Source organism: Myxocyprinus asiaticus, chromosome 46 (genome assembly GCF_019703515.2).
Source record: "Myxocyprinus asiaticus isolate MX2 ecotype Aquarium Trade chromosome 46, UBuf_Myxa_2, whole genome shotgun sequence".
Lineage (NCBI taxonomy): Eukaryota > Metazoa > Chordata > Actinopteri > Cypriniformes > Catostomidae > Myxocyprinus > Myxocyprinus asiaticus.
The window spans coordinates 14,691,949-14,716,548 of NC_059389.1; the positions used below are offsets into that span (position 1 = coordinate 14,691,949).

Here is a 24,600-nt window from a genome sequence, read left to right on the forward strand (position 1 = left end):
TAGGGTGGAAAATTGTCATGTTAAACTAAATTACAATTTCACTTTTTGGTGAAAGTCTTTTACAGTAACATTATAAGTAGACATTATAATGTTGTAAGTTGAAAAAAAAAATAAATAGAATATGCCCTCTTTAATCTCAGCAACTACACAGTCTCTCTGAAACCCTCAGAACTACAATATAGCCACAAAACTCCACAGGTTGTAGAAATCCCAGCCAAACAAAGCTGGCCTCAATCAGAGCTCTAACAGAGCAACAGCAAGCCCAACGTTCCTTGCAGTTTCCCATGAATTCCTGCCATCTGTGATCACAGCCGTCAGAATGCAGCAAGGATGATCCAAGCACCATTGGAGAAGATGCGCAACTGCACTGGCCAGGATGAAACAGTAGATGCCGAGCTTAGATAGAGCTTTACTGTTTGGGGACTAAGTCACTCCTTTCCACAAGCATCTAACCATCAAATTGCATTTGGTATGGTGGACTTGAGGCCAGTAAACTCTGGCAGAAAAACAGCAGTGTTGCAGAATGTATCCACTTATCATTATTCTTATGTGCCACCAGTAAGAATTTAGGATTGTTGCCAAGTAGATTTAACATTTATGCATGTGTAATAGGGATGTATTAATAAAATAATGTTTCTGTTTTTGTTGCCAGAGCTTTGTGGGTGATTCCTATGGCTGTGGGAAACATGAAAAGGGCTACCGGCTCCAGGTTACGAGCACCAACCCACGTCGGGACTACTTTCATGGACGGTTCCGGAATGTTCTTCTCACTTCTATAGCTGTGGTACCAATTCAAAATCACACAGTGGTCAGCTTAGGCACAGCTGGAGGGCGGGTCATCCAGGTGAGATACCAATAAAATGCCAGGTTTAGCTTTAGTTTAATATTGTGTATTTAAAGCCAATTGGTTCCATATAAAGTTGTTAAATATCACCCCAAAATGAAAATTCTGTCATCTTTTACTCACCCTCATGGTGTTCCATATTTTTAGAGACAATGAAAGTGAATGGTGACTGAGGCTAACATTCTGCCTAACATCTCCTTTTGTGTTCCACGGAAAAAATGTCATACGTATTGGAAACAACATGAGAGTGAGTAAATTATTACAGAATTTTCATTTTGGGCAAACTATCCCTTATAATGCTGAACTTTTACATAAATGCTAACTTTCTAATCCAGACATTATATTGAACAGGTGTGAACAGTTAAAATGCTTCCTTCCCTATGAATCATAGAGAAGTATGACTGACCTCTTTCCAGAAAAAGAACAAAGAGCAATGCATTTGCAGTAGTCAGAATCTAAAAGTAAATCAAATATTTTAGTCAAAGTCCTGCTGCTGCCAGTACTGTTTCCCTGTTTTATTGTGCATGTAAATAGGCAGGATGTCAGTACGTGACTAGTGAAAACATCTCTGAAAGAAGGAAAATGCAGGTGCCAGTGGCAGGTTGGAAAATTGGTCCTTTCCTGTTTGCTCTTTAGTCATCTTTGACTCCTTAGCACCATTACACTGGCTCTCCCATCTAAAAAGCACACAAGGTTAAACATTTCAACTTTCACCTATCAATGTTTTCTCAACATGTTCATTGTTCGGAAACCACAGGAATGGCACAGACTCACTCAAATATTGAATCTCTGCTGCATGTGCACCAGATATATGGGCATATTTGCTCACGGAAGTCTTGGTTAGAGAATGCAATGCAACCTTACAGAACCTTCCATTCATGTTTTACAAATACCACAAGAAAATTTTTGAGAAATGAGTGGCGATAGAAAGGCTGACAGCTGCACGGAAGCTCGGCGGAGGAACACGAATGGTACGTTAATAGTAAAAGCACTAGGCATCGATGACACGTACTCGCATGGCATTTTCTTGGAACAGTTGCAGCTGTCGTCTCCTCTCTCTCTCTTTTCCTTTTTTACATTTTTCCTCTCAACTTTTTCTCGCCTCTTTTGTCTGGATGTTGAGGCCTGGTAAATGGTGAGTGCTAGTCCAGCTGTCCCATTTGAGAAGGAGAGGAGAGTTTTTTTAAAGACAAAGAGAGTGGGTGAGTGTTTAAGAGGCCTTGACAATAAAAAGAGTTTGATAAAATATGGAATGCAAGTGAAATGAGTGCTGAGTAACAAGGGTAATTATGTGAATGAAAGTTATAAGAGCCCCGTGAGTTTTTTAAAAAGCGAGATGGGAGGTGGTGGCAGCAGGGCAAAAGTCCCAGTGGTCCTTATTCTGAATTAGGAAGTGCTCCCACTCTGTCACACTATTGGTGAGAAAAACTCAACACCTTGCCTTGTGTTTGTAGGCAGGACTTCCCTTACATACACAATGAGCTGTAATTCACATAGTTATTAGACCTCGGCTGCATGTATTTTTCCCCAGAGTGCGTAACATTCCTCCCTCAATAACGGGTCCATTTGTAGCCATTTTCTGCCATGCCCTGGCTTAATTAAGCCTGGCTTAGCTCGTTTGCTTATGGGGCTCAAAATCCTTTTATGGCTTAATGCTATTGGAAACTTTCTGGTCCACAAGAGACTTGCCAAGTTTTAGTTCAGCTTTGGAACTGTGAATGTATCACATCACATTTGCCCAGCACCAAGACACAGTCTCCATTAACTAAGGACCACTCAACTGTTCTGTTGACTTTTCAAGACCCTAGTCACATTCAATTTGATCCCTTATCCCAGCATATACACCGATCAGCCACAACATTAAAACCACCTGCCTAATATTGTGTAGGTCCCCCTCGTGCCGCCAAAATAGCCTTAACCTGCATCTCAGAATAGCATTCTGAGATGCTATTCTTCTCACCACAAGAATAGTGGTTATCTGAGTTACCATAGACTTTGTCAGTTCAAACCAGTCTGGCCATTCTCTGTTGACCTGTCTCATCAACAAGGTGTTTCCATCCATAGAACTGCCCCCCGCTGGATGTTTTTTATTTTTGGCACCATTCTGAGTAAATTCTAGGGACTGTTGTGTGTGAAAATCCCAGGAGATCAGCAGTTACAGAAATACTCAAACCAGCCCATCTGGCACCAACAATCATCCATGCGATTATCTAATCAGCCAATCTTGTGGCAGCAGTGCAGTGCATAAAATCAGGCAGTTACGGGTCAGGAGCTTCAGTTAATGTTCACATCAACCATCAGAATGGGGAAAAAATTTAATCTCTGTGATTTGGACCATTATGATTTTCACAAACAACATTTTCTAAAATTTACATTTCAGAATGCTATTCTGAGATGCGGGTTGGCACTGTTTTGGTGGCACGAGGGGGACCTACACAATATTAGGCAGGTGGTTTTAATGTTGTGCCTGATCAGTATACTGTAAATAAAATTATTGCACAATTGAAGTTGTTTTTTTTTTTTTTTTTTTGGCTGATCTGAGTAAGAAAAGTTCATTAGTTAAATAAGAGGAGAAAGAATAGAAAATTCCAACATTTTGGATGACCCATCTCTTTATGCACAGTTTGTTCTGTTTTATTTCCATTAGAATATGCTTTAGTGTCTATGAAAGGTATGTGTTGAGAGAAATTTCCCTGGTACATTGAGAGAGACTCCTGTACATTTTTACTTAGAGCTTTGAATGAGCTAGAATATTTGCCTTTTATCCATTTAATTACTCAAGATTAAGTTTTGTAGAATAGCCTGTCACTCTTGAAGTTTTTCCAAATCCTGACTGCAAAAGGAGTCACATTAGTGCACTATTGTGAGTGAGATGGAGATATCTCACGCACACTAACCCAAAATTACTAAAACCACAGTAATGACATACTCCCCACCTTCTGCCATCATACACCAGATGCCCCACACTGGAAGCCCAGGGCTATTAATGATGTGATTCACTGATCGCTAATGGAGCACAAGCTCTATTCACACTTGGGCTTTCTTGGAGGCCTGTAATTGCAATGTAACCATGATAAATGTTAGTCCAGGTGTGTGGATGGAGCCACTGTTCTGACACCTCCCAACATGCCAGATAGACAGAGGTCTTTACGTCTGCACTTGCCTACAGGCCTGAGCTTTTGTCTGTTCCCACTCCCTGCCATGAACCGCAGTCATTGCAGTTCAATCTGTCATCTTTTGCCCTGAAAAGCTGAGACACCAGTATCCATAACAAGCAGAGGTTGTCCCTTTACAATAACTGCCTCTAGATTCCATTCTCCTTTGATTTTGTTTTTTTCCGAGGAAAGTTACAGGCATGATCTGTAATTTAATGTTTTATAACTTGTCACTTGAAGAAAAGAAATAAGAGGGATTTAAAAGTTGCAGTAACGCAATGTAGAATGTTTCTTTTTTTTTTTTTTAGGAATAAAATAACAAAACAGAAATAAGAAGGTATGCCCTTTGAGTCATCTTTGAGTCACTTCTAGTGAGAGTAGCCACAGTACTAAATCGCCTCAACTGTGGACAGATGAATATCTAAGATCTTTGCGATAACTTTGTAACCCTTTCCAGCATTATGCAAAGCAACAATTTTTTTTTTTTACTTCTGAGATCTCCTTTTTGCGAGGCATGGTCCACGTCAGCGGATGCTTCTTGTTTATAGCAAACTCAAAATGTTTGAGTGCTTTTTATAAGTCAAAGTAGCTCTAACCCACACCTCCAATCTCGTTTCATTAATTGGATAAATAAAAAAAATAATACATATAAAAAAAATAATACATATATATATATATATGTGTGTGTGTGTGTGTATTATTTTTTATTTTGGGGTGAAATTTAACCCATTTCTTTGTGAGATGTACTTAGGAAACAAAAAAGAAACAGAAAAATGAGACCTATATCAAGCATTTGACTTACTCCTGAACTTCCTAAAAACTGGAACAGTGTCCTCTATAAATAGCTTAAACACGAGCCAAGAGTTTTTAAATCATTCAATGCCAGCATTTAATCATCGATGTGAAATGCAGTCTTATTCCAGTAAATGGTAAACATGCTCTATTGATGTCTTTTTGTAGCGGTAAACATGCTCTATTAAGGTCGTGCAGTAAACGTTCAGGCTTTTGATGTGAAAGGCCACCCATTTTTGCTGGCATCCTCTACAGGTGGTGGTTTCCCGCTTTGGCAAGACCGAGCCGCATGTCGATTTCCGCTTGGACACGCTCCCTGTGTCTGCAGAGATGGCCCTGCTGTCTCCACAGCGTCAGGACGGCTCCTTATTGTTGGTGACAGGAAACAAGGTGAAAGACACAACCATTCTCAAAATGTGTAAGGGAAATAGTTACTGGTGATTAGGAAAAGTCATAAAGTAAACAGGGTATGACTGGGACAGAGAGTAACTTTACTTCAGTAAGGAGGTTTTCTAATATGTCATGTGTCTTGATTATGTTTGTGTGTGACCTTCAGGTTACTAAGGTTCCTCTGATAGGCCCTGGCTGTGAACAGTTGTGGTCCTGTAGCTCTTGTCTCCTGGCTCCAGCCTTCATGGGCTGTGGATGGTGTAAGACTGCAGATCGCTGCACAAGGGCTCCTCATTGCTCCCTCTCCCATTGGATCCAGGACTTCTGCCCCCTCCTCATCACCAAGGTAACTGTCCCACCCTGCCACAAACCATATTACCACGGTTTTAAAGCAACTAATAGCAAATAGCTAATAGAATAAGTGCTTTCTAAGTAAAGGGATCACATATAAAATTCTGACCTTTATTGATTTTGCCTGCTTTGCAGTATTTTCAGGGGTAGGCACTGATGCAAGGATTTCAAAGACCTTTGGTTTTCTTTTAAAGGCTAAAATTTATTCTAAATATCAGAAAGTATTCATTTGTCCTTTTGAGCGTAGGCATGTGTGCTGTGTATCTCCTCCAAACACATGCATTGCTGCAGAGTGGCCTGAACTATATTTGGATTTGTGTAAGAGCTCTTTACTTTATGATAAGTGGTGCTCTGAACACTTAATAATTAACTCAAAATGAGGCCATGTCTTCCATGTGTACAAAACAACACCATCTGCTTATCAGCAGAGAACTAAGATCTTAAAACCAGGATTCTGAGATCCCATATAGACAGCATAAAAAGTTCAAAACCTAACTGATGCAGCATAATGAATGCTTGAAACTTATAACAAAATGATTGTAGACCAAAAATTGGCAGCTAGTTCTTCGAATGAAGCGGATATAGTGGTTTAGCCCACAGCAGACAGTAAAGGGCGGTTTGGGAGGTACTTAAAAAAAGTGATGAACCTCTAAAAGAAGATCAAGACATCTTTTGTACTGTTGGTCACCAAATCCTTTTTGTTTGACACAACGGTTGTGACAAAACCAAAGACAGGTGCCTTGCAGCTTCACTGCCCAGTCAATGACTAAACAGGCAGCATTTCTGTATGAAAGTACATCCTAAGGAAACAGACTTAAAAGGCGCAACATCTTGCCTAATGATCTAGAACAATTTCAATTGTTTCATCAAATTCAAATGCTCATTTAGATGGCATTTTTAGTCTTTCCATCAACTGCCAAACGGTCTGTACTGGCAGTAAGGCAATAGGCAGTAAAGGATACCTATATCTATCATTGTTTTATTGAATGTTAAAAAACTGACCAGATGAAGGCACTTTTGTAAACAGGATGTTCCTCAAACATTGGATCCGGGCTTGCCTTGGTGTCGTCCTACCTCCATATACTGCCTGCAAAGGCAGTGTTTTTCTAGTTTCAGACACAGCCAAAGTTATGGTTCTTAACCACAGCTGGTGGCCCAACTTAAAGAGCACTTTAAACCCAAGAGATTAAAGCACAGATGGAGATGGGAAGTTTTTATTTTTTGTTCTTGTTTTTTGTCTCCATTACTATTTACTGGAAGACCTCCTGCCTTCAGAGTGTCCATACAACCAAAACAAATTATTGTCGGTGGTAACCAACCTCATGAGTGCAGAGAAATGACTGGCATAAAGAAACGCAGTAGGAGGGTAAACTTTAAAAGAAAATATTGTCACAATTTGACCTCACAACCTTTTTTTTCCATAGATTTCTCCTTCCTCTGCTCCGCTCGGAGGCCACAGCAATGTGACAATCTGTGGCAAAAACTTTGGTTTTAATAAGAAAGACCGCTTTGATACCAAGCTGATCGAGGTGATGGTTGCTGGAACAAAGTGTAAATTGGAAAGGAAAGACAGTAGCAGTAATCGGTAAGTTTATAAATAATTTAGTTCTGAGTATTATTTCAGATTCTCTTGGTATTAATGATAGATGTGTTTTTTTCATATTGTAATTTATTGTAAATGGACATTAGTTATTTAGTTCACTGAAAAATTTAAATTATGTCATCATTTACTCTCATATTGTTCCAAACCCATGTGACTTACTTGCTTTCATGGAACTCAAAAGCAGATGTAAGTCAGAATGTTAGCCTCAGTCACAATTAATTTATATGGAAAAAATACAATGTTAATAATGTAAATAACAGTAAATAATGACAGAATCTAGATTTTTGGGTGAGCTATGCTTTTAATTCTAAACCTTGTGCATTTAAATTTGAATTTACTGGTAGTTCATTATCTTGTGTTCTCATGTGGTTTAATAAGTGAAGATAAGCAAATTCTCTTATAGACTCTGTAATACAACTTCAGAGAGACCCTAGGTCACATTCTTAACATAGCGCTCGTGTTGCAATTCTGCAGAACATTAAATTGGTTTGCAAAAGTGCTCTATTGTGCATCTTGGTCTTCCATGTTAAACTATCATACGATGAACACTCAAAACTTATGAACCTTTGTGCACCCGGACATACCACTCTACAGCCCTCCTATTGTGAGAGGAGAGGAGAAATTCCCTTAGAGAATAGCTCCTATGTAGTTTCTGCCGGGTAGTATGGTTATCATTAAATTAGTGTGGACTAATAGCCTGCTTACTCCACTAGTTTACAACCAAGTCTTGTTTGCTGTTTTTGTGGCGGGAGATGTTTATGTCTTTGTGTTGTATGTTAGGTTGGTCTGCGGACTCGATCATGTGAATGACGCATCCAACGTTGACTCTGCGGTCAGGGTGCGCAGTGGCAAGGAAGAAGCTAAGAAAGACGGTTTCTCATTTGTGGTAAGAGTTTTCACAAATCACAGTATTTCAACACACATTTGAGCAATTTATATTTTACACTGTTCCAGTACCACGGTTTTCAAAATGCACAAGGACTTTGAAAAAACAATCAAAGTAATTATGTTATTTTTTGCCACTTACTTGGAGTTGGGTTAGGGATACACCATGTCCTAACCAGTTTCCAGCATCAAGTTAATCTTTTAGCCTTACTGAAAGTGCGCATAATTAGAGCCAATAGGTCTTATTCATGCAATATGAGCAAAAATATGTATTTTTTAATATTGTTCATGAATCCATTCTTTTATAAACTGTCCCATTAAATCCAGTGGACAATTAACATAAGAATGTTTTACTAACAATTTACACACTGGTTTGTTTTGGTCGTATTTCATGAATAAGGCCCAATAAGAGTATAACTGATGTGTAATATACAGCTATATGCAGCAGGATTTTGGACCAATGAGATTTCACTCTGGGTGGGGCCACCTAGCGCTATGCGTTGAAAATACAAACCAAGCATATTGTTGCGGTCAGGACATGTGAAGACAAAACTTGTCCCATCTGGTCTGGAGATGATATATAATATGGATGTGATTTTTGTTGAAGACCCTCAATGTGTGGTCCAGTTTTACTTTCCTGACAGACAGAGGCTTGTCTCTTTGTTTTATATGTCTAGAACCCAGTTATCATAGAGATCTTCCCAGAGTTTGGACCCAAGTCTGGAGGAACGGTGCTTACTATCAGGGGTTCATTCCTGGACAGTGGAAATGTGCAACTGGTTACCATGGGAAATGCTACCTGTGTGCTACAGAGGTGGGTGTAGGTATCTCATAACCTCTGTATATTCTGCAAAAAAAAGTCTACAGCATTTTCTAAACATTTATTTGTGTGTGTGTGTGTGTGTATATGTGTGTGTGTGTGTGTGTGTGTGTGTGTGTGTGTGTGTGTGTGTGTGTGTGTTCCGCAGTGTATCAGCCACAATGCTGACATGTCGGACTCCACCTCAGCCATCACAGTCTGAACAAAACAAGGTACTGCTGCACATCGATGGAGTGATCCGTGAAGCTCCCGTCATCTACACCTACAATAAGAACCCACACATCTCCAGTGTCCAGCCTAAGCATTCCTTCATCAGGTCAGCACTGCTGCAACTTACCCCTACACTCAGAAAACTCTGAAAGACATCACTGACAGGAAACTGAACAGAGGACACTCAGGGGCGAATTCACTAATCAGTTACACCACTTTTGCATGCTGTATTTCAGCACAAAAACCTGGGTCTTAGGCCCCGTTTCCACCTGGTATTACGATGCATTTCGGGTGATCCGATCACATGTGGTCAGGTGAGACACATCGCTGTTTACACATGGTCACGTAAATGCATCTCCTGTGACAACTTGTGTTCGGATTTGGAGGGGAGGGTCTCTGTTTCATGACGACATACATCAGTCACTATGTCAGTGTGTTACTGCATGATAATAAAGCACAACAAAGTCAGAAAAGTCAAAGAAAGCACAACAAAATGGCACGCTGTTTCTCCCAGTTGTGGTTAAAATTTAATCTAAGTACAAACGCAACATGCCAAGCAGAATTATCTGTTATTTTAGTGGATTACCTGTATTAAAGGAGCTTTAGGTGTTCATGCTTCTCATCTGTTTTAATATCAGACACACTAAAGAAGATCCGTGAAGTTCTCTTGATTGTGTATGTATCTGCTTTTTAAAATTTTCCGATCTGATGGTTATTTCCTTTTAAGGCTGCTTGTAAGCAGCAAAGTCTAAACTCTCGTTTTAGCGCAGCGGTTGATTGACAGGTGCGTCACTGCTACCGGGAAGCATACAGGATGGATTAGCATTTACACCTCAGATGTGATGCGGTCACAAGCGTTTTTGACCACATTCGTATGTGGTTTTTGTGATCCAATCACAAACCGTTTTAGACCCTGTTTAGATATGTATTTAGGGCTGACCACATGTGATCGGATCACCCAAAACACATCTTAATACCAGGTAGAAACGGGGCCTTATTCACTAACTACTGACAGTCCACTTGAACCAGGTGCTAAATTAAACAGTCGCTTAAATAGAGCTGTGCCATGAATATTTTAATGATAGAAATAGTTCATCCAAAAATTAAAAAGCTTTAAAAAGCACCCAAAAGTATCATAATTGTCCATGCAACTTATTTCAAGGCATTCGTCAGGTTTTAGTAAAAAGCTTAATGTCCATTGGGCTTTCATGAGCACTAAGAGAGAAGCATGTTCATTGTGAGAACGTTTAGCACTAAAAACACAAGCTTCTCTAATAGCACTCATGACCGCGCAACGAGTCACACAGATTACTTTTATGATACTTTTGGGTCCTTTTTTAAAGTTTTAAAATGAGTCACTAGGGATTAGGAATGACATGAGAGTAAATTATAACAGAATTTTCATTTTGGGTGAACTATTACTTGAAGACAGTATCCTTCTTTTCAATGCTAAAGCTCATATAAATTGTGCCTTATCCACAAAATGTATCACTATTGTCCTGCGGAAAGCAGACAGTAAAACTACATTTGATTAAAAAGAGATTTTGTGAACTTTTTTTGTTGATCAAATGATGTAGAAGAATGTTATATTTAGGCATCCAGTATACTGTATCCAGACTAGTTGAGCCCACTTTCAGCATTTTAAAAGCCGATTCAGGTGTCTGTATTTCAGCGGTGGAGCGATGCTGTACTTAGCAGTCAGAACTCCAACTGTGCAATGCAAATTGCTTTCAGCTCTAATATTGTGAGTGCAATTGCGCTGTTATCTTTGCATAATTCCATTAGTGAATTGGACAGTTAAACAATACAGACAGCGTAAGCAAATAACACTGGGCCCAGTTCATTCTCAGTGAATTCCCTCCTGAAGAGTTCAGAAGAAAAAGAACTGCAAAAATTTACAAGTTGAGGAGAATGAGGTTTGACTTTACAGAGAATTAACAGAAGGAGAGAGGTAGGTAGATTCAAGGTATAAAAAGAGTGTGATTTGTCAGTGCCTGATTTGGCTAGGACATACCTTGACAAAAATGCAGACTTTGCCGTGCAAGCTAATAGAAGAAAAAGCCCCAGCAACCACCTGAGCAAGTAGCATTTTTAGAAAAATATTGCAGTGCGCTGTAGTGAAACCGGCTTACTTGCAAACTGAGTAAATTTAAATGTTAGGCAATGAGAGAGTATGCAAGTTGATTGGCTACCCAATTACACTTCAAAAGACCTATAAGCTTACACTATGTGAGCAGATTGGCTTGGCATATCACATTTGAGCAAAGCCTATCAGCTTGCGCCATTCAGAGTTTCAACGTTGTGTGCACATGGTTAAGGAGTTCTGAGAACTTTTTATAGATTGAGGGTGGAACAAGAACATGAGAAGACAGGATTGATTTAGCCATTGGGATGCATAAGGCATCTGGTGGAGGTATGAGTTAAACAGGAAGGGAACATGACAGAATAGTACAGATTTGCATTTAACAGCAAATTTGTCTTATTTTCACACGTCTCCAGTGGAGGAAGCACAGTGACAGTGAATGGTATGTTCCTCAGATCAGCCCTTCAACCTCAGATGGTTCTCACCGCCATCACAGAGGGCAAAGTCTTCCAAGTGGTGAGTCCGCACAGCCCACACAGTATGCCGACACATCAAATACCTCCCCTACCATGCCACAGGCATGTTATTATCATTAACACAGTTGAACAGAAAAGCAGTCCTAAGTAATAAAGGAAACAATGTTTCAGGACTGCACTTGTGAAGAGGAAGTGGAAAATACCAGTTGATTATCACATCTGGCTCCTAAAGCAACAGCTATAATATTCATTATAAAACAGATAGATCTGACTCTAAACTCTGATTAGATGAGCCATGTTCGAAGCCATTGTAAAATGGCGACAAGTGCACACCTGTGACTGTATATCAGTAGAATTCTATATTATTGTGGCAAGTTGCCACGTTGCTTGGCAATTGACAAGAGCCTACATTTAGGCTAATGAACTATATTAATTGGCCAAATAATTGTTTATTCTGATTTTTATTAATAAGATGTTTTACTGTTTATTGAGCATTGGTGTTTGATGTCATAATGCTGTTTCTGCTATTTCACATTGTGCCTAAGGAAATCTTTTAACCATGGAAAAGTCATTTTATCGCATGGCTTCTCTTGGCTAATTGCTTGAATAACAGTTGCATCAAAAGGTCTCAATGCTTCACCAAAGAACTCAATTCCCAACTACTCCCTTGACTTGGTTTATGTCATTTTTAACAATTGGTTGATTTTAACAGTTGTTCCCTATCTGTCACTCACTCGACGTTGGTGTCGATGTAGTGACACTAGGGGTCACACTTGGGAGCCCAAGACACCTCTGGTCTTTGATAAAAGGCCAATGAAAATTGGCGAGTGGTATTTGCATGCCACTCCCCTGAACATATGGGTATAAAAGGAGCTGGTATGCAACCACTCATTCAGATTTTCTCTTCGGAGCCGAACGGTCATGCTCATTGAGCTGAATAGCACTGTTCATTCACCTCTGCTGGATCTGACGGCGCATTTCAGCGGCTTCTCCCTCCTCTGCACTGGTGCACTGCAGAGAACGCCCCTGGGCGCTTCGGCAGAAAAACTAGAGAGTATATTTTCTAAAAGAGCGTTTTTCCCCTCTAAAAGAGTATATTTCTCTAAAAGAGCACACACACGGAACGTCTTTTTAAAGACGCGTCTTTCTAAAGATGCCTTTCCGTTCGTGTGTTATTCCTGGTTGCGATCGTTTTCTCTCAACTTCGGATGGTCATGATCGCTGTCTTTCGTGTCTGGGCGTGACCCACACGGAGGCAGCGTTTATGAATGGTTCATGTTCTCACTGCGAGAACATGACCATGGCAACATTGCGGTCGCTGCTTGCTTTCGTAAGGAAGCAAGCCACCCCAGCAGCTCCCCGCCTTGGTCCTCCTACCTACGGGTTTGAGGTCAGTGCGGCTGGCGCTGGGGGCGATTTGGGGACCTCAATGGGATCGCCTCCGCCGGGTATCGCCAGCCGACTAGGGCTTCGGGTCAACTGGGAAAAGAGCAAGCTCCTCCCGGTTCAGAGCATCTCTTTTCTCGGTTTGGAGTTGGACTCAGTCTCCCTGATGGCGCGCCTTACGAACGAGCATGCCCAGTCGGTGCTGACCTGTTTGAAGGCGTTCAAACAGAAAACAGCGGTTCCACTGAAACTTTTTCAGAGGCTCCTGGGGCATATGGCATCCTTGGCGGTGGCCACCCCGCTCGGGTTGATGCATATGAGGCCGCTTCAGCACTGGCTCCAGACTCGAGTCCCGAGACGGGCATGGCGCCACGGGACACACCGCGTGACCATTACGCCGGTCTGTCACCGTCTTTTCAGCCCTTGGACCGACCTCTCATTTCTACGAGCAGGTGTTCCCCTAGAACTGGTCTCCAGGCGCGTCGTGGTCACGACAGACACCTCCAAGACGGGCTGGGGCGCTGTTTCAAACGGGCACGCAGCCACCGGCCTCTGGACGGGTCCGCGGCTGTGTTGGCACATCAACTGCCTCGAGTTACTGGCAATTCTGCTCGCCCTGCGGAGGTTCCGGCCGTTGATCCAGTGCAATTATGTCCTAGTTCGGACAGACAACACGGCAGCGGTAGCATATGTCAACCGCCAAGGCGGTCTGCGCTCCCGCTGTATGTCACAACTCGCCCGCCGTCTCATCCTCCGGAGTCAGCAGCACCTCAAGTCGCTGCGAGCCACTCATATCCCGGGCAACCTCAACGCTACAGCGGACGCGCTGTTACGGCAGGTTTCCCACAGGGGAAAGTGGAGGCTCCACCCCCAGGTGGTCCAGCAGATTTGGAGTCGACTCGGTCAGGCACAGGTGGACCTGTTCGCCTCCCAAGAATCCTCCCACTGCCCGCTCTGGTACGCCCTCACCGAGGCTCCTCTCGGCATAGACGCGCTGGCACACAGCTGGCCCCCTGGCATTCGCAAATACGCGTTTCCCCCAGTGAGCCTACTTGCACAGACTCTGTGCAAGGTCAGGGAGGACGAGGAGCAGGTCGTCCTGGTAGCACCCTACTGGCCCACCCAGACATGGTTCTCAGACCTCACGCTCCTCGCGACAGCTCCCCCCTGGCAAATTCCCCTGAGGAAGGACCTTCTTTCTCAGGGACGGGGCACCCTCTGGCACCCGCGCCCAGACCTCTGGAATCTCCATGTCTGGTCCCTGGACGGGACGCGGAAGACCTAGGTGGCTTACCACCCGCGGTGGTAGACACGATCACTCAGGCTAGGGCCCCCTCTACGAGGCGCCTGTATGCCTTGAAGTGGCGTCTGTTCGCTAAGTGGTGTTCTTCTTGACACGAAGACCCCCAGAGATGCGCAGTCAGATCAGTGCTTTCCTTCCTGCAGGAGAGGTTGGAAGGGAGGCTGTCCCCTTCCACCTTGAAGGTGTACGTTGCTGCCATAGCAGCACACCATGACGCAGTTGACGGTAAGTCCTTAGGGAAGCACGACCTGATCATCAGGTTCCTAAGAGGCGCTAGGAGGCTGAATCCCTCCAGACCACCCCTCGTGCCCTCATGGGATCTCTCTGTAGTTCTTCAGGGCCTACAGAGAGCCCCCTTTGAGCCTTTGCAGTCAGTTGAGCTTAAGGCACTCTCCCTGAAGACTGCCCTCCTGACTGCGCTCACTTCCATCAAGAGGGTAGGTGACCTGCAAGCATTCTCTGTCAGTGAAACGTGCCTGGAGTTCGGTCCGGGCTATTCTCACATGATCCTGAGACCCCGACCGGGCTATGTGCCCAAAGTTCCCACCACTCCTTTTAGGGACCAGGTGGTGAACCTGCAAGCGCTGCCCCAGGAGGAGGCAGACCCAGCCCTGGCATTGCTGTGTCCGGTGCACGCTTTGCGCATCTATTTGGATCGCACGCAGAGCTTTAGACTCTCTGAGCAGCTCTTTGTCTGCTTTGGTGCACAGCGGAAAGGAAGCGCTGACTCCAAGCAGAGGATCGCCCACTGGCTTGTTGATGCCATATCTATGGCATATCTCGCCCAAGACATGCCGCCCCCGGTAGGGCTACGAGCCCATTCTACCCGTGGTGTAGCGGCTTTTTGGGCCCTGGCCAGAGGTGCCTCTCTAACAGACATTTGTAGAGCAGTGGGCTGGGCAACACCCAACACCTTTGCAAGGTTCTACAACCTCCGGGTGGAACCGGTTTCGTCCCAGGTAGTGGCACGCAACACAAGCGGATAAGCCTGGGATAGCCGGCCGGGTGTATCGCTTGCACATAGCACCTTCCACCTCCTTTTGAGCTGAAGACGTGCGCTGTTAATTCCCAGTAGTGTTCACAAAAGTTGTTCCCTGGTTGACTTCCTCCGAGCCAAATAATTCTTCCTTGGGCAGAGCCCCTCTGCCCCAGTCTCCATGTTGTAGTACCTCCTCCCCCATTGGGCAGGATCTACCTTGAAGGCTCTCCACATGGTTGGAAAGACCATGTGACGTATTTTTCCACTTAAATATCCCCCCCCCCCTCTCTGGGGTGAGGTGTGGTCTCCGCGGTGTCCTCCCCTTGGGAGGGACACCCCCCGACTAGACCTGGCGGCCCAGTCGGATAATCCCCCTTCTTTTTTTAGGGAGTGGAAAAAGAGAAGGGGAAAAGGGGCCACGACTGGGTTAAGCCCGTCTCTATCTTTGGGTAGTCGACTTGTCCCCAAAAAGGGGTCGTATAGGGACCCCTAGTGTCACTACATCGACATCAACGTCGAGTGAGTGACAGATAGGGAACGTCATGGTTACTGGTGTAACCTCCGTTCCCTGATGGAGGGAACGAGACGTTGGTCCCTCCTGCCACAACGCTGAACTACCCGCTGAAATTGCCGGACCTTATATCGGCTCCTCAGCATAAAACCTGAATGAGTGGTTGCATACCAGCTCCTTTTATACCCGCATGTTCGGGGGAGTGGCATGCAAATACCACTCGCCAATTTTCATTGGCCTTTTATCAAAGACCAGAGGTGTCTCGGGCTCCCAAGAGTGACCCCTAGTGTCACTACATCGACACCAACGTCTCGTTCCCTCCATCAGGGAACGGAGGTTACACCAGTAACCATGACGTTTTTTATTTATTGTTTACGTATATTTCATCCATATATGTTTCTTCATCCATTTGAAAACACTTCCACATCTTATCTCTTGAGTGCTGTGGCTGACCTAAACTGCCCCCCTGTTAATGAGACCAGACATGCTAATTTACACACAGTTTTCCCTTATCTGATATCTGTGGAAGCAGAGTGTGGTCTTACAATGCTATATGCAAACAAACTATCTAATCTTAAGCATGCATGTCTTGTCATAGCCCAGGACAAGGGCTTGTAACACATGTCTTCATTGTGATTGTCTCTTTTTAATTTCCATTCACTCTCACAGTTTCTGCCCTCCTCAAAGTTTCAAGAAGACACTTAATTATCTCATTTGTCTCAAACCTGTTGATCAAATCAAAGAAGCTTAAAAAAGCAGAACAGCAATGATTACATAAACCAACAAGGAAAAGACCAGTTTAGACCAACATAAATATCCATGCTGGTCACGGCTGGTCTAGCTGGTTGACCAGCATAGCTACAGTTTATCAGCAAAATTTAGATGATGTAGCTAGCTGGTCAAACCACCATTTTGCTGGTTAACCCAGTTAAAAAATAAACTTTGCAAGGAAAACAAGCGCATTAGCACCCCATGCTGGAAACCAGTATCCAAAAGACTTTTTTTCAGCATTGAAGTGGACAGTGTAATTTTTAATAATTCCCGATGGATTGTCTCAGGATTTTAAGTTTTCTTGAAAGAGGAATATTTCCGGCTTTTGCCAATAGATGCATTTGCTCTTAATAAGGCATCAAGTACATGAAATGAGCTGAAATTGTATGAAACACAGGCTTACAGATGATTTAGGATGGCTCTGCAGCTGTTAGACATTAAATTCTTCTCAATAAACAGTGGGGGATGGGACTATATTACTGTCCCAAATTGTAAAGCACAATAGGTGTATTTTTCCCCCTCAGTTTTTATTGGGGAACAGTGTGGTTGAAAACTTCCTGTCTTCTGTCAGCTTTTTTCTCAATCATACCGACTACGACTGTGTAACCTGAGCTGAGCTGTCATCTGTTACACTGAGCTTCGATCAACGATGGCGGAAACAAAAATGTGGTCAGTAGCTCAGGTTTCTTGTGGGCTGCAGGCACAGTCTAGCTGTTGACAGGCCTGAAACGAATGAAAAGTGGACACTGATTGCTTGTATATTCCTCAAGAAGAAGGCCGCCGTGACCATCCTTGTTAACCATCAGTAGCTTTTTGTAATCATTCATGGAAAACCTCTGCAGCCAGAACGAAGGAGTGCAAAGAACCAAGGCAAATTTTGGGGCTCAGCGAAACAGGGAAGAAAACTCAAGAGCTTACTTGAATATCTACTTCTGAGATCTCTGCTAAATCCATGGATCAGCCGATCTCGCCTTTCCCACCAATATAAAAAAAGCATTTTTCACAGGCTGCAGCTTGTCGCTGAGCATTGGCACTGTCCACAATCAGAAGAGAATACAGGAAGGTTTTTTTTTGTTTAGGCACATGGCATCTTCCTATCCACAATTTCTAGAAGGCGCTATGTTTAAAACCCAGGGTCATGTTCAAGTTAAGCTTTGTCTTGTACTTGCCTATCGGAGGTGAGTGGTGATAATGGCACACTAACATACTCCAGACACCACAGTGGGGTTTCTAGCATGAAGAACACCTGTTTTTGGGATTCAAAAGGTGTAATTTCCATTCCAGATCCCTCTTGATAATACAAACAAAACCAGACTTTCTCATCTCCAAGGTTCTTCCAAGCGATACATCCACTGCTTGAGATATCCTGAAGAAGATCTTGAAAAAGATCTTGAGGACTAACCCTTTAAGCTATAGAAATGTTTTTAAAGATTTCTATTCTTGCTTTGGATAAATAGTGTGAAGTCCATGTAAAATCAGGTGTGGGTTAGGGTTAGGTAACATCCATTTAGCACTATGAACACCTTCAAGAAAATTTCCCATCAAAATCCTGTAATAAGACGTCACATTAAATCCCTCTGAGAATTTCCATTCCCTAAACACCAATTTGAAATGTTTTTAGTCTCTCCCCTCATCTTGCTTTCTTTAGCAGCTGTTATCCCCTACCCCCACCCCCACATCCCTAAGCCCTTTGAGATACTTGATCCACTCTAAACAATTAAACGTTGTGTTTATCAAGCAGCACACCAAGCCAAACTGCTTCAAAAGTATTTGAATAGCCTCAGCGAATGGGTCCTCAATCCTCTAAATATGCAAAGAGTTAATACTTAGCTATTCAAATACACAAGATCTGCATTAATTTGCATGGACTTTTCCATAGTTCAGTCCCATCAGTTTCAAAGTTCAGGACGGGAGGCTGTGTATGTTCATGTGACTGAAAGCATGGAGCAGTGCGTTGCTTTGCATTTGGCATATTACTCAACAGAGAGTGTGGGCAAAGGCCATTCATCACTCATGGCAAAAGTATTTTTGCTTACAATTTCTAAAGATGTGCTCTTGCCTGAGACCCCACACAGCAAGATCAAGTAAAACTAAGTGTGTTATTCTCTAAACTATTTGAAACCATAAACACCTTTTATACACCATAGGCCTTAATATAGTTGGGGCACTCAAGTTTGAACTCTGACCCGAGTCCGAGTCACGAGTCCAGTTTTAATGGACTTGGACTTGTCACGGGCTCGGATGCATTTTTACTCGGACTTGACTTTGAATCGAGCCTTTTGGACTTTTTTTGCAAGTCCAGCCGATTCCATTGCTTTTGTGATGCAATGATAAACAAACAAGCAAACAAATAACGTAACATAGGATGACCATACATCCTCTTTTTCCCGGACAAGTCCTCTTTTTCAGACCAGAAAAATTGCCTCTAAATGTCCGGGATTTGGCTTTGTCTTCATAATGATGTGCTCTCTACAGTTAGTACTATCAAACATTCTGTGTATTTGATACTGCACATCAGTTTTCATACGAACTGTGTATGTCATTACGTGTGATTATTCTGGCTGAGAGCATTAAAAAAGTACTCATTTAAAGTACTTTCTCCCTCGCCACACGTGCTCTGCCGCTCTCATCCAGAAACATCAATAACATAAGTACACTTTTAAAAGTATATTCCCCAACTCTGCAAATTATTAAATAGAACAAATGTTTTATCAGACTCACATTAATACGCAAAGCCATTTCTTACTGAAAATGTTGACTATTGTATGCATAAGTTGCATATTGAAACTAATATGACGGATGAAATAGACCATGGAAATCCTACAACTCAGTCCGTTACATATTTGTAGTGCAACCTCTGTGTGTTACCTGTAAAGCTGGCACTTGCGTTTCAATGGAAAAAAAAGTCAGAATCTACAATGTAGAACACAAGTGAGGGGAGAAGTCTCTATTCACCTATTATCCATACTAAATATAATGTGAAAAGAACAACACGTCAGCACAAGGAGAGTTTGTCATAAAAAAATTGATCTTAACTTTAGGGAAGTAGGCTAGACCTGGACACAGCAGGAGGACTAAAAAGTGTGAAGTGTAGTAGAATATAAAATACATTTATAATGGTTTTTATTTTCTGTTTAATTTAGGCATTATTAAATGTTTTAATATTACCATTTATTAAATGTATAAACACATAAAATGTATATAATAAATTACATTACATGTATTTCACCCATAATTCTAGATAAAACTAAACTAAATTGAATGGACAAATTGAAAACGAGTGGTGTTGGCATAGTGGACTAAAGCACAGAACTGGTAAGCAGAAGGTTGTTTGTTCAAACCCCACAGCCACCACCATTGTGTCCTTGAGCAAGGCACTTAACTCCAGGTTGCTCCAGGGGGATTGTCCCTGTAATAAGGGCACTGTAAGTCGCTTTGGATAAAAGCATCTGCCAAATGCATAAATGAAAATGAAGTAGAAAAATGACCGAAATAATAATAACTCTGGTTGTAATGAATAATGCAGCTTTCACTTTCTTTAGTCTATGTTTGAGTGGAGGGGAAAAATCAACAAATAATTGAAAAAGTCAACAGAATTGTGTTGAAGGACAGTTTTGTCTTCATATACCTAAAGCATATGCTTTCATTCTGAAACCACTTTGAAATGTGTTCAGCAGGATACTAATAAAATGTGAATATAAAATGCAGCAGAGGTGTTTTTGTTGCATTTATATTGACAAATTGTTTTTCTTAGTTGTGAAGGTTAAAATAAGCTTAAAATATTGATGTTGAGTTATGGTTTCAATTTTAATTCAGATTCATGAACAGATTCATTCGGACTCGACTCGGACTCGGCCTGTTATGAACGAGTTAAACTCGGCCCCTTTTGGACTCGGACTCGACTCGGACTCGATTGTTTAAAGACTTGGACTTGACTCGCACTCGACTAAAGTGGACTCAAACCCAACACTAGGCACTGACTACACTTGATAAGCTGCATTTTATGCAGAATCTATCCCAGATCGAGCTATAATGCACATTATCTTCATTACTCTGAAATAATTAATACTTACAGACTAATCCCATTGTTTTCAAAAATTTCAGCGTGTGCACAGTAAGTGGTGGCAGAAAGCAGGCAAACTGCTGTGTTAGATTTGACAGATTAGACGATAAAACGAAAGTACAACACAAAACCATCATAAATACTCAAATATTCTTAGCTGTACAATTAATTGAATGATATGTGTTAATAACAGTGTTGTATAAATTATTCATTTGTCATACTTGAGTAAAAGTAAAGATATCTTCATGGAAATTGACTCAAGTAAAAGTTAAAGTAGCTCATGAGAAAATGACTTAAGTAAATGTATTAAAGTAACTGATTTTAAATTTACTTAAGAATCAAAAGGAGAAGTAAATTGCATAAATTATGGAACAGTTCATTAAACCCATGGCAACTTATTTGATTGTTGGTGCTCATCATTTACTCACCCTCATGCCATCCCAGATGTGTATGACTTTCTTTCATCTGCAGAACTGTCACAGTGGCATCATTGTCCCATGTCTGTTTTGTGTTTCGTTGTCTGTCTTTGTGTGAGTGCACGGTTTCGGTTGTATTTCCTGCCGTGCGCTCTTCGGTCCGTCTTGCATCGCTTTGTTTGCCGTTGCTACGCATTCTCCCATCTTGTTTGTCGGTTGGCATGGCCGTATATTGCCTTATTGTCTTGGCGATGTGCGCTCATGACATTCGGGTGTTTTGTTGTCTTGTGAGAGCACGTGGCTTTGTTTTGTTTCTCTATCGCCGCATGTCTCTCTGTCTTACATCATACCCTGCCTATTTGCCCATTATTAGTTTATTAGTCACACTTGCCCTGTCTTGTTAACCTGTTGATTTCTCTCCCTATTTTAGTCTCCTCGTGTTTGCTGTCCACGGCCAGTTTGTCTTGTTTCCAGTCTTGTGTGTTCCAGTTGGTCTTGTTTGTTAGTCTAGTTCATGTCGGTCCTGTTTATCAGCCCTGTTCCTGTTCGGTCCAGTTGGTCCTGATTCCCCATTACCCTCTACCCCAGCCTGGATTAAATTTCCTTTGTTTTTTTGGTAGTTTATGTTTATTGTTTTTCCCCCTAGTGGGAATTTGAGTTTCCCTTTATTTTTTGTATTTAATAAATTCCCTGATTTTTACCTCTGTGTTTGGGCCCTGTCTCTGCATCCGTGACAAGAACACAAACAAAGATTTTAGAAGAACATTTCAGCTCTATAGGTCAATTCAATGTAAGTGAATGGTGGCCAGATATTTCAAGCTACAAAAAGCACATTAAGGGAGCATAAAGTTATCCATACTACTACAGTGGTTAAATCCATGTCTTCTGAAGTGATTCAGTCGGTTCTGGATGAGAACAAACCAAATTGTAACTCAATTTCACTGGATATCTTGCCATTGCAATCTCTAGGCACGATCATGATTTCAAGCTCGATTTCACTTTCTAGTGCTTGACACATGCGCAGAGCCCTAGGTGGTGCTATAGGAAGTGTAATCGCGCTTGAAATCCTGATCGCCAAGGAGACTGCTAATGTCGAGATTTATTGTCGAAAAAGGATTTATTTTTTGGTCTATTCTCACCCAAAACTAATTGGATCTGTTCAGAAGATATGGATTACTCTTTTGTGTCTCATTTATGTGGTTTTTGGAGCTTTAAAGGTCTGGCCACTATTCACTTACATTGAATTGACCGACATAACAGCAATATTCTTCTGAAAATCTTTTTTTGTCTGAAAGTCATACACATCTAGGATTGAATGAGGGTGAGAAAATTATGAGAGATTTTTCAATTTTAAATGAACTATCCCTTTAATGGCGCATTCAAGTCACATTAGAATGATCATATATAAATGTACACCACAGTCCATAAAAATTGGAACACTGAAGGAGAGAATTGAGTCATATTAGTGACCAGAACAGAGACTTGTGAGGGTGGGCTCTTTTCATTTGGGCCAATAAGCAACCACCCAGAACACCCTGGAAACTGCATAGCAGTGTGGTAAAAACAGAGTTAAAACAACTTAACAACAGCATAGCAACAACCAGACAACCACCTAGAACACCCTGGCAACTGCAGAGCAATGTGCTAAAAACACTGAAAACAACTTAGCTACAGCACAGTAACAACCTGGCAACCACATACTGTAGCAATGTGCTAAAACACACAGCAGATCGCCTTGACAACTGTATAGAATGCCCTAGTAACCATCCAGAAAACCCTAGTAAGCACATACTGTTGCATAAATGTGCTCCAAAGCAAATATAACACTTTAGCAACCACCAGAAAACTAGTTTTGCTTAGACAAAGACCATTCATCCATCTTCATAAAATATAAAAATAAATATTGTTGGACAGTTTCATGAGCACTGGTACAGTAATTATTCATGCACATCGCACCTTGGTTAAATGTAACATATTCCGTTAGATTACTCAAGGTCAGTAACGTATTCTAAATACTTTGGATTACTTCTTCAGCACTGGTAGATTTTTTACTTGTTTTGACTATAAAAACTCTGCCAATACAGTAAGACAAAATACACGTTAAAATACATTCTCTGAAAAACCTAAATATCTTATGCAGTGTTGTTTCTAAAACAAGATAAATCAAATTGATCTTGTTTTAAGGATTTTTAGATATTTTTACAGGAAAACAATACAAAAATTATTATCAAGAATACGATTTTTGCCGTAATATCAAAGGTCTTACTAGAAAAAAATGAATTATGATCCAACGTGAATTTTCTTGATAAAAAAATATGATCGTGCCTGGTAACATGTGCATGTAAAATGGCTAGAAATAGCATTTTAGCTTAGCGTAAAGCTAACAATTTACACAAGGTTTATTTCTGTTTCATCTGCTCCAAACTTACTTCAAACTTACTTCTCTGTCTGCTCGTCTGAATGTAACACATCATAAGAAAGTGTTTCACCGCTGTTCAAATGCACTTTGGATCGCATCATTTATATGTATAAATGTTTTCCATCTGAAAGGATTAAATATTAAATGAAACAAATGACAATAAAATGCAAAGTAATCTCTTCAGTAATCAAAATACTTTTTGAATGTAACTGTATTCTAATTACCACTGATTTAAATTGTAACTGTAGTGGAATACAGTTACTTATATTTTGTATTTTAAATATGTAATCCCATTACATGTATTCCGCTACTCTCCAACCCTGCACATAACTTCATTATTTCACAGCTTTCATAAAGTTTAAGCCTAAACTTATCAAATTAATTAGTCAAAAAACTAATTTAACTTACATGAGCAGTTTCTTGTCTTCCCCAGAGGAGACAGATGATGGAACATGTGATCTGGCACGTGCTTCGCTTATGATTTTAATTCAGATTTTTTCACGTACAGCTGTTATTTATTTTTTATTTTTTTGGTGTTATCATGTTGCAAAAGTAACAAAAGGGTCTGGAGAAATTTATCAGAGTATAAGTATAAATTTTCTCTTCAAAATGTAGTGAAGTGAAAGTGAAAGTACAAAGAAATATTTATACTCAAGTAAAGTACAAATATGAAAAAAACTGTACTTAAGTACAGTAAAGAAGTATTTTTAGTTCATTACTATACACCTCTGGTTAATAAGATACCTGAAATAATGTTCACTATAAATGTTTGCTGCAAAGCCCTGAGTTTAAATGATTACCTCGGGGGGTCTGAGTAGCTCAGCGAGTATCAACGCTGACTACCACACCTGGAGTCGCGAGGTCGAATCCAGGGTGTGATGAGTGACTCCAGCCAGGTCTCCTAAGCAACAAAAGTGGCTAGGGAGGGTAGAGTCACATGGGGTAACCTCCTCGTGGTCGCTATAATATGGTTCTCGCTCGGTGGGGCGCATGGTGAGTTGCGCATGGATGCCGCGGTGGATGGTGTGAAGCCTCCACACGCGCTATGTCTTCGCGGTAACGTGCTCAACAAGCCACGTGATAAGATGCGTGGATTGACAGTCTCAGACTTGGAGGCCACTGAGATTCGTCCTCTGCCACCCG

At 41.5% G+C, this 24,600-nt stretch overlaps 1 protein-coding gene across 1 annotated transcript in view; it reads left to right on the forward strand.

Annotated features, from left to right (window-relative positions):
- Positions 1-24,600, forward strand: part of LOC127436260 (hepatocyte growth factor receptor-like) — a 78,389-nt gene that overhangs the window by 22,143 nt on the left and 31,646 nt on the right. Inside the window, exons 3-10 of the mRNA XM_051690306.1 lie at positions 653-844; positions 5,047-5,181; positions 5,348-5,527; positions 6,957-7,117; positions 7,916-8,021; positions 8,698-8,834; positions 8,989-9,156; positions 11,550-11,649. Coding sequence (XP_051546266.1) covers positions 653-844; positions 5,047-5,181; positions 5,348-5,527; positions 6,957-7,117; positions 7,916-8,021; positions 8,698-8,834; positions 8,989-9,156; positions 11,550-11,649 — 1,179 coding nt within the window. The remainder of the gene's footprint in view (positions 1-652; positions 845-5,046; positions 5,182-5,347; positions 5,528-6,956; positions 7,118-7,915; positions 8,022-8,697; positions 8,835-8,988; positions 9,157-11,549; positions 11,650-24,600) is intronic.